The sequence below is a fragment of the Lucilia cuprina genome, chromosome 3 (genome assembly GCF_022045245.1).
Source record: "Lucilia cuprina isolate Lc7/37 chromosome 3, ASM2204524v1, whole genome shotgun sequence".
In the NCBI taxonomy this organism is placed as follows: domain Eukaryota; kingdom Metazoa; phylum Arthropoda; class Insecta; order Diptera; family Calliphoridae; genus Lucilia; species Lucilia cuprina.
This window is the reverse complement of record NC_060951.1, coordinates 40,145,328-40,156,433: the sequence shown is the minus strand read 5'-3', so window position 1 is coordinate 40,156,433 and position 11,106 is coordinate 40,145,328. Positions and strand designations below refer to the sequence as shown.

Here is an 11,106-nt window from a genome sequence, read left to right as displayed (position 1 = left end):
ATCATTATTTGAAACAATCATTTTATCTCTCAAACAGCATAATGTTTTTGATAGAAAATAGGCACACAAAATTTTCAAGTAATGACTCATTCTTATTCATTTATATACAAAAAAATATATATATAATAAAATTTAAAATATGTATATAAAATAAAAATTTACCTTTTGTATGTAAAATAAATAATAAAATAGACCTTTAACTTTTACTTCAATATAAGGCATCCATAATTAGTAGAATAAGAAATTAATTTACACGTACCAATATGAATTATAAAAACAAATTGGATATGAATAATGCAGACTTTGCTAATTTTGTCTACTATTTACATTACCCAATGACCAATCCTTATTTCACATATCTAAATAAAAATTAAAAGCCTTTGTTTTGAATGTGATTCACAATCGATGTTGTATCGTTGTAGGGTTGTAAGTCATAAAAAATTTTCAAATTAAATTTTTTGAAACAAAAACAAATCAATAAAAAAAATAAGCTACGATACAACCGTACAACACCGATTGTGAATTGGACAAATATGTAAATAAATTGTTGAGAAGTAAAAAATAGTAAATTGAATCTAGAAGTCCCAACTTTATGCACAATGTTACACCTCAAATATAACGAATTATATCGAATCATTTGATGAATAATTTTTGAAAATATAAAACTATTAAAGAATTTAAAAAGAAAAGATTAAATGCGTACAATAAATTCACAATGTATTAAGTTAAAAAAACCTACCAAAACTTTTAAATGTTTTACCACAGAAGTATCTAATTTGTTTCCTTTTTTCTCTTTCTAGGTAAGACCGACATTTATATAAATTAAACATAATAAAAGGTAATTAAACATTTTAAATATAATGTTATAATCTAGTTCAGTTCAAGTTCAGTTCTAGTTCAGTTCTAGTTCAGTTCTTGTTCAGTTCTAGTTCAGTTCTAGTTCAGTTCTAGTTCAGTTCTAGTTCAGTTCTAGTTCAGTTCTAGTTCAGTTCTAGTTCAGTTCTAGTTCAGTTCTAGTTCAGTTCTAGTTCAGTTCTAGTTCAGTTCTAGTTCAGTTCTAGTTCAGTTCTAGTTCAGTTCTAGTTCAGTTCTAGTTCAGTTCTAGTTCAGCTCCAATTCATTATAGTTCAGTTCGCCAAAATTTCAGTGGGATATTTGTTCTGAATATATATTCTCTCATTATTTTTCAATTACAATATTAAAGAAAATTTTTCTCAAAATTTAAACTTTTAAAAATAAGCAAGTTATTTAAGTTGCATAAATATCAGTTGTAGGGTGCAAAGTAAAATAATATTAAATGACTAGTTTAAACAAAAATACGAACAATAAAATAACAGAATAAGCATGTACTAGGTAATTTAATTAACTAACTAATGATAAAATCAAAGTCAAATATTTGATATTCTCAAAAAAATAATAGATATGAACATAAATAAGTATACGTTCTCATATTATCACCTCGAAAATCTCATTTAATATCATGTATATCTCTTCGCTAAAAATATAGAGAATAACAAAACAAAAACTCACCTTCAAATAAAATAAAAATTAAATATAAACAAACGAAAAAATTTAATTACATAAATGATCGATTTGATCACAAACAATAAAAATTCTTCTTTTTAAGGGAGAGTATTTAAATAATACTGATGTTGTTGTTGCTGCTATTAAACAATTATTTTAATATTTCCTCTCTCAGCTCCATTGAACGAACACATTCGCTTGTGCTGTTTATAAACAAATCTAAATGAATCACTTATTGAAGAACGTGCGTTTGTCATTTTTTTTCACAAGACGCCAAAAATGCTTCAATGACCGACAGCAGCAGGCCGGCTGCTGTCGATCCATAATTAAATTCAAATTTAACGTTAACTTTTTTATTTATTTATTTTAAATCGAAAGAATCTGCTGAACAAACATTCAAGCGAACGAGTATAAAAATACACACAAATTTTTTATAGTTAACAAGGTCATTGTTTGGTGTAAATTATAATGTGTTGAACACTTATCAAATAAATAAATAAATAAATAATAAATGAAAAAAAAACAACAAAATAGAAAATCAAAACAAAGAAGTGAACCACAAAGAAATTATGGGCGTTTTGTGGGTCAAACAATTACTAATCTTTTTAAGTAGAGATTATTTTTAAATTAAAGGAAAAATAATAATGTTGAAGTTGTGTTTTTATCTTTAGTAAATACTTTACTTTAGTAAATACTAACAGTATTGTTTAATATAAAAAGTGCAAAGTACTCTTCGCCACAAACCACATATAACATGCGTCAAAAACATTTTCCATTATTAGTGCAGCAAACTGAAGTGGTTTGTACTAAAACTTAGGTAAAACAGAACTAGTTCGCAACAAGAACTGAACTCGAACTGAACAAGAACTGAACTAGAACTGAACTAGAACTGAACTAGAACTGAACTAGAACTGAACTAGAACTGAACTAGAACTGAACTAGAACTGAACTAGAACTGAACTAGAACTGAACTAGAACTGAACTAGAACTGAACTAGAACTGAACTAGAACTGAACTAGAACTGAACTAGAACTGAACTAGAACTGAACTAGAACTGAACTAGAACTGAACTAGAACTGAAGTAAAACGAAACATGAACTGAGCTACAACTCAGTTGTAACTGGAACAGAAAGGGTACTAAACTAGAACTAAACTAGACCTAGAACGGATTAGATTAATTTGTTGTGGAATACGAGCTAACGCCTAACTATGAAAACTGCCCAAATAATAGTTTTGCAATTAAAAATCATATTGTATAATTGAAACAATATTTCTATTCAAAAACACCCATACAAACATACATACGTACATATGTACGTCATTAATTATTAGTTTGTTAAGTTTAGACAAAACTAACCGCTTAATTTGAATTTGTAAATAATTTGATTTCATTTCAATTATTATCGTAAACACAAACCAAAGCATACCACAAGTGCAACAATAACAAAATAAATAAAACATAGTGTATTAAAAATAAAAATTAAATAATAATAAAAACAAAACTAATCAAACTACATACAACAAAACCACAGCACACTCACAGAAACACAATGTAGAACGACGAGATAATTATGGTACTAAATATGCGGGTTCTGATAGTTCTACTACTAGAACTACTGATTTGCTCAGATTTTTATGTGGTAAAAAAATCGCAAAGCTATGAAAAACACGCACAACATTTCTGCTCATTTGTACTCTAACAAATGATGAAACATTATCATTTTAATGCTCTCATTCAAAACAATTACTCAGTAATAAAACCCAAAATACAAAAAAATTTACATTCTCTTTACTCTCGCTTATTCTGGAAACAAAGCAAACGCAAGTGGTTTTTAAAATTTAGTAACAATAAAACCAAACAAGTGGAAGCATTTAAAATAAATATAGAACAAAAAAAGCTAAATACAAAACAACAACAAAATAATTTAAATAAATAATAGAAATTTTATTAAATTTACTTCTAATAAACAAACAAAAAACGTGTAGAAAATGTGTGAATAAATATTAAAAAATTTGCTGGAATTTTAAATAGACAATTTTAAATAGAAAATTTTAAAAAAGATGTTGTAAAACTTAAATTAAATTTAACAATTTAATGTTTCTTCTGGTATTTGGATTATTTACTTCCTCTGCTACGATTTGATCGTCGTTGACATACATTTACAATCGCTTACTTACACTAACAATCTCAGCAATGTCGGCCCCATTGGCATATGATGCGACTTATTTGAAATCCATTTCCGGTATTTTAAAAATTTGTTGCATGGTAAGTTGTCTTGAGCTGCAATGTGTAAAAGTGTTTGTGGCATTTAAAGCGTATTAAGTTTTTTTTGCTATATTTTCTTGCTGTTCTTACCTTTACTCACAGATAGTTGCGAAAAAATTGGATTTTCTCCTGAAAGCATCTGGAATTTGTGTGTTTACCTAAAGATTCTTTGTTTTCAACGGTTTTTTTAATAATTTTTTGAATATTTTCTCTATAAAACAGTGTTTTCAAATGAAGAAAATGTTTGTGAGAAATATTTAAGAAAATATATAAATTATTACTATACTATATACTAGAATATAGATTAGATTATAGACTAGACTATAAACTATACTATAGAATAGACTAAAGACTACACTACACTATAGACTATACTGTAGACTAGACTAGTCCATAGTCTATAGAGTAGACCATAGACTATACTATAGACTAGAAATGTCTATAGACTAGACTATGAACTAATCTATAGACTATACTATAGACTAATCTAATTACGATTGAAGTTCTCTGACTCCCCTCGTTTTAGCTCTATAACGTCTGCCATAGATTGAGAAACAGATGAATAGATGGATTCGATAGAATGTTAAAATCAATACACTTTAATCATAAAGAGCTTAAGCCTTTTTTTTAGCGTATTGATCTCAATTTATATATCTTTCTTACTTCAATATTTGTTACTTCAGCAGTAGAATTCTTTGAATTAGTTTTTCTATGACAGTAAAAGTTTAAAAAGTGTAAGATAGAACCTAGTTTCATGGTAACTAAGTTTTTGTATTAACTTTTATATGGATCGGACCTTAGTATTTTAATTTTATTAAAATTTATCCACAAATCTTTTACTCTTATTACATAAGATGTTTTACAAAACTAGTAAAAATTTTAAATTTCAAATAATTTATATGTTAAAAAAAATTGTTTTGGTTAGATTTTTCTTTTAGTTCAGTTAGTTCAGACGGTACATAATGCTTTCAGTAATCTCAGTTTTATTTTTGAACGTCTATAAGAAATAAACCAATTTGTTTTAAAATGCCACCACTGTTGCACATTGCACAAATAAATCGTATTTTATTGTTTGGATTTATTGTAATTTGTATCACTTTTTATTCTCCTTACATTACGCCACCTTTTACTGCGAAACATTAAAACAACTTTAACAACAACCATCCTGAATCCGTTTCCGCATATAACTGTATTTGTATGTGAATGTATATGTATCTCTATATGATGACTTTGATTTTTATGATGCTGCTAATACACTGTTCGACTACTGCTGGGCTTTTATATTGTGCCACTACTCTCGTCTACCAGATCTGCTGTTTCCTAGGATTTCTCTGTATTGTTTGCAGTTCAGTACATTTGCACAATTTTCGCGGCTGTTTTTACAATACATGCGTTATAGTTGCCTTTATTTGTACATTGTTGGTGTTACTGGCACGTCTGTATCAATTGTGGCAACGTAAATTCTATAAATTCAATGCTGTTAAATACGAATTTTACTTGCATGTATTCCTGGCATTTACCTGTTTCACAGCTGGCTGCGTTACAATATCCTTGGATGTTCTATCCTATACAATTGCAACGGTGTGTAGAGGAGAGAAGCAATATGATTCATTCATACCTTCATTTACTGTTTGGCTCATTCATTCTTTAATTTTTTTCCGTTGCCATATACCATATTGTGGCAGTTATTTATTTGAAATTACTTTCCTTTTACAGGTTTTCTGTATTCATTTTTGTATTTTCATATCCTTTTTTACCTTTATTCCATTACAGTTTTTTGCATTTCTCGCCTTTAGCTTTTATGTGTTTGACGCTTATTTGGGTTATCGTTTAAATCGCCTTTGTGATGCTCAAACCCAAACGACACCACAACCTCCAGTTTAAATAGAACTCTGTGAGGTTTTCCTTGGAAAATTTCTTTATTTTTTATTGTCATTATGTTTTGTGAACATAATATGTGAATGCATGACTTGTATTTAATTGTGATTATTTAGAAAAAAAGAAGAAAGAATGAAAAAGAAAAAAATCGAATGAATTGTTTGTTAAGTTTAAGCATTTATATAATAAATATTGAAAATAAGACTGTATGTTGTAATGTCACAAAAGAAACACTTAAACCAAATGTTAAGTTTAGTAACTATTTTAGTATTTTGTTTTAAATAAATTAAATAATATATTTTTAAGGTTTGTTGTAATTTATTTATCAAAAACATTTTCTTGATTTTTCACAACTAGACTATGCCATAAACTAGACTATAGACTAGACTATAGACTAGACTATAGACTAGACTATAGACTAGACTATAGACTAGACTATAGACTAGACTATAGACTAGACTATAGACTAGACTATAGACTAGACTATAGACTAGACTATAGACTAGACTATAGACTAGACTATAGACTAGACTATAGACTAGACTATAGACTAGACTATAGACTAGACTATAGACTAGACTATAGACTAGACTATTGACTAGACTTTAGTCTGTAGATGAGACTATAGTCTGTAGACTAGACTTCTCCTTGTGAATTTGTGAATTACAGCCGTATAAATACATGCAAATACCATCTAAACACCTAACCACATATACATTGTAGTAATACACGATATTATTTACTTTTGTACTGGTGAATTCCTTGTCAATCTTTGCGTACATGTTAATGTCTCCTTTCTATGGGGTTGTGGTTTTCTGTTTTATTCCCTTATCCTGTATGTCTTACTTGCTGTGGTAAAGATATCAATTTCTTTTAAATGTCATGTTCTTTCAACCTAAAAATAGTTTATAACCGTACGTGTTATGCGTTTTAGTTTTATGTGTTAGTTTTTTTTGTACGCGTCACTTTTTAGATGAGTGTAGGAGCTTTAATAGCGTTCTAACTGTATATTAACAATCGTTTCCTTTTTAGTGGCTAAAATGAAATGAAAATCTCTATTGACATATACATGTGATATTTAACCCATATTTTACTGAATTTGTTTTTTTGTTTTCTTTTGTGTAGCAAAAAAAAAAAAAAAAAACAAAAATAATTATTTAAGTAAATTGCTAGAGGAAAATTAATTAATAATCCTCCTTTTACCTCTAATCAATATTCCATTTATTTATTCACGTAATAGATAGTTTACGAAAAATCTTTTCTAACTAGAATATTCTATTTTATTTTGATAAGGGTTTGATGTTTTTATATTAATGTATTCTAGAAGAAGCTCAGTCTTAGAGTGATGTACGATTGCAGTGAAATTTCCTGGAAATATTCTTCGAAATGTGCCATAGTAATGATAAATTTATTACCTTTCTCGTAATTTCAATTATTTTGTTAGACGGTAGGCATATAGTTATTTCTTACATTCAAGTAAATAAATCTGGAATAAATAATGTTATATTCAAAATCTTTTTGTTGACAGTTCTATTATCCTAATGTATCTCTAGAGTATTATATAGAACTTTTACGTGATTTTGTTGTAAGGGGAGATATATAAAGTTTGTATTTTACGTGACATATTCTTAGTAATATCTAAATAAAAATATGCATACATTGGGTACAATTTTAGTTATTTTATAATAATAGAAAAGACTTGACTTGATTCAGAAATTATAACTGTTTATTTCCATAAATTTATTTCTCTATGATCAATTTTTAAAATCTTATTTCTCTATGATCAATTTTAATTTGATATTGATTTACTGTAGATGTTCGAAATTGCATCAAAAAACTTCCAAAGAAGAAATAGAACTGAACATTTTAACACAAGCTTGTCAAAGGAGCAGTATCCTTTTATTTGATTCAAAATTCACTACTTCTGAAGTCATTACCAAAGTGCAATTTTTATGTTATTTTTTTAAAGTTAAATTGTTGTGTTATATAATACTAAAAAATATTATATATATTATTATCGCTTCTACTGAAGTCATTAAACATCACTTCCACAGGAGGTAAAAAAATCACTAAATGCTTCTTTTAAAATGGCGATCAATGTAATTCTTTGGGAAGTACTTCGTTTTGTTTTTGCTGGAAAATGTTAGTTAGTTAGTTAGTTAATTAGTTAGTTAGTTAGTTAGTTAGTTAGTTAGTTAGTTAATTAGTTAATTAGTTAGTTAGTTAGTTAGTTAGTTAGTTAGTTAGTTAGTTAGTTAGTTAGTTAGTTAGTTAGTTAGTTAGTTAGTTAAACCAAAATCAACTTTCTTCTGCTATATTTACATTAATTTAGTTTACAACTTACATTTGTAAAGTTTTCTTTACAATTTACTTTCACTTACTGCTTTCAACTATAATTTCCATAATCAAGACAAAATTTTCACTTCCCAGAACAAATTTTATGTTAGACTTAACAAATTTGCCCTCAATAAATTCAACTATTAAACACAAATTTTCAAAACTATCGCTTCGTTTAACATTCATGCCAAAATACAAGGGTTAAGAGGCTTTAGTTTATACTGAATGTGTGTACATGTGTAAGGAAGGACACTATTAAACTCATACATACACATCAAATACTTACTTACATACGTGAACTATTTCTCTGTATGTTTTTGTAATATCTGCGGTCATACGTGTACATGACAGTGAAGAACAATTCTTATGTACACCTAACTAGATTTATAGTTGCTACACTCAAAGGCAACTAAACTCAACAAGTGTTAGTTAGAGAAAGTATAGCCTGAATTTTGCTTAGTGCCCATCGCTGGTATAAATATACAATTTTCTAAACTTTAAAACATAGATGATTTGCTTTTTGTAGTCAGTGTCGATGACGGCTATGAAAAACATTTTTTTCATTTATGTTTATAAAATACTAAACTACTGTCACTATTACCCACTCATGTTGCCATAGGCCATAAGTATTTAATAACGGTTTGTTTACTTCACTGTCATATACATACATAACGCCACATATGCATTCAGAAGACTCTTATAAAGCTGTTTTGGCCGTTTATAAACACTTGAAGGGTTTACCGTATGGGCTTTTACATTGCAATCAAAATATGAGTTTATTGTCATGTCCTTATTCTTTATTATTAAATATTACCGAATGAAAGGAAATTCAATTTTCACACATTTTCAATAAAAAATAAACAATTCTTAAAATGTACATTATGATAAAATTACATTCTTAAGTTATAAAATACTTCAACAATAAAACGAAAAAAATCTTAAATTTATGTAACACCTTTATGGCTCAATGAATATTTCAGAAAAATACTTTACCAAACCAAATATTTTTCCATTTCTTAACAATTACCTGTCTTCATACTTCCATTTTGCCAACAAATGTGGTCTGTTCAAAAAATATATATTTCCATAGATAGCAAAAAAATGAAACATTCATTTATTTTCCAACAGTTTCTATTCGTTTTCGAACAGGAAATCAAGAATGCAACACATGTTCTACACTCTGAAACACATTCAACTATAACTCTTCTATATTTATTGTATTATTTGTACGTTTTTCTTTCACTTCTTCTCTTTTTTACGTTTTTAACAAATTGTGCATTTTTTCTGAAAAAAATTCAAACATGTTCATTTATGTTTAAAAAAGTAACATCTCTTTACCCAAAAAAAAAAAAATAAAGAGAAAAAAAGAAATGTGAAAAGAAGGAAACGAATGGTTAGAAAAAAATTGGAAAAGTATTTGAAAACTTTAAGGAAGTTTTGCTTATTTGTACATACATATGTGGGTATAAACATTAGGTTAGTTCCCTGTGAAATAAAAAATTTTATGATTATAAAATCTATTTAAATTTCTTAAAATTAGTCTATTTTTGAACATTCGTCAAGATCATCCATTACTATATTTGCTTACTTTTTTTGGCTTGTATTTATGAACCACCCTACTAAAAATTTATTGACGAGTATACGCACTTTCGTATGCTATTGCAAAAGTGAATGAGAAAAGACTTAATGGAAAATGATCAATGAACGTTATAAGATGATTTTTATTTAGCATATTTTAAGGATGAACACGAAAAATCTTTTACTTTATTAACAAAACCTTAAGCATTTTCATACATTTTGTTTAAATTAGCAATAATAGTCAGCATTATTTTATAAAACAGTAAGAACTTTACTATTCTTTACCTGACTATATGATATCCTCTACCGAATTTCGGCTATTTCCTACATATAATGATATTTTTCTCACTAAGATCAATTAACGTTTTTCATATAAAAATAGATTTTTTATGCAAAATTTTATGTGATCACAGGTTATTGCTGTTTTCCAACGATCCAAAAACGTTTAAAGGTTTATCACATATAAAAACATTTGATAAAAAGTTGATATGATCACAGACTTTCAATGTTTGATAATAATTTGATGTGATCACAAATTTTCGATGTTAAAAAAAAAATTAATGGGATCACACACTTTCGATATTTGATAAAAAGTTCATGTGATTACAGATTTTCGATATTTTGTCTTACACCGATTTTTTGCTATTTGCTACTTATAATGATCTTTTATTAACTAGGATCTTTTAACATTTTTTTATGCAAAAGTTGATGTGATCTTAGATTTTCTTTCTTTTTTTCTAACTGGAGTATTAATTGAGGATCTATTAACGTTTTTAGATTTGTTACATAAGGATCGATTTTTGATAAAAAAGAGTGACTTCAGATGTAGTGAATTTGGAACCAAAAAGAACATCTCTCCTATGAAAAGCCTGTGTTAAAGTCATGACTTCTTTTTCTCTTTTTTGGAAATTCTATTTTTGCTAGGATAGCAAAAAGCCGTCATATAGTGTTATTTTTTTCAATATTGGAATATAACAAATATTTTTGAAATCTTTCAACATTAATGTAGTTTTATAATATCAACAGCATTTTTATTAAAATTAATATTCGCGCTGTAATCAAGAAATTGAAAGAAATAAAGACATTTTTCAAAACTTAAGTGTAACTTTGGGTAGATTCATGTTTTTTCTTAAGGAGCGTCAACAAGTTAATGGAAATTTTAAGATTTTCGTTATTTTATGAATATGAGCATTACTTTTGAATTTTAAGTCGAATTTAAATGCTTCATATAAAAGTCGACTTTAAATGCTTCATATAAAAGTCGACTTTAAATGCTACATATAAAAGTCGACTTTTGAAATAAAATGTATGTGATTACAGTTTTTTTGGTATTTTTAAACGGAAATGTTAAAGATCATAGCGGATTTAAGATTTTTTTCTAGGATTAGCCGATTTTTTAAGTGATTCTTGAAATATTTCTAATGAAAAATAACTTTTTTTTATAGAAAATTGAGGTGATCAAAGATTTTTGTTAATTTCTCAATTTGACCCTTTAATAATGATCTACAGTTTTTTTTTGCATT

General features: G+C 27.2%; 1 protein-coding gene across 1 annotated transcript; it reads left to right on the top strand.

The window, feature by feature from the left end:
* The first annotated feature begins 3,501 nt into the window (after positions 1–3,501).
* Positions 3,502–5,973, top strand: LOC111685317. Its single transcript, XM_023447574.2, has 3 exons — positions 3,502–3,790; positions 5,099–5,371; positions 5,564–5,973. Exons 1-3 carry the CDS (start codon positions 3,719–3,721, stop codon positions 5,672–5,674), a joined length of 456 nt encoding a protein of 151 aa, XP_023303342.1. The 5' UTR covers positions 3,502–3,718; the 3' UTR covers positions 5,675–5,973.
* The last annotated feature ends 5,133 nt before the right edge of the window (positions 5,974–11,106 follow it).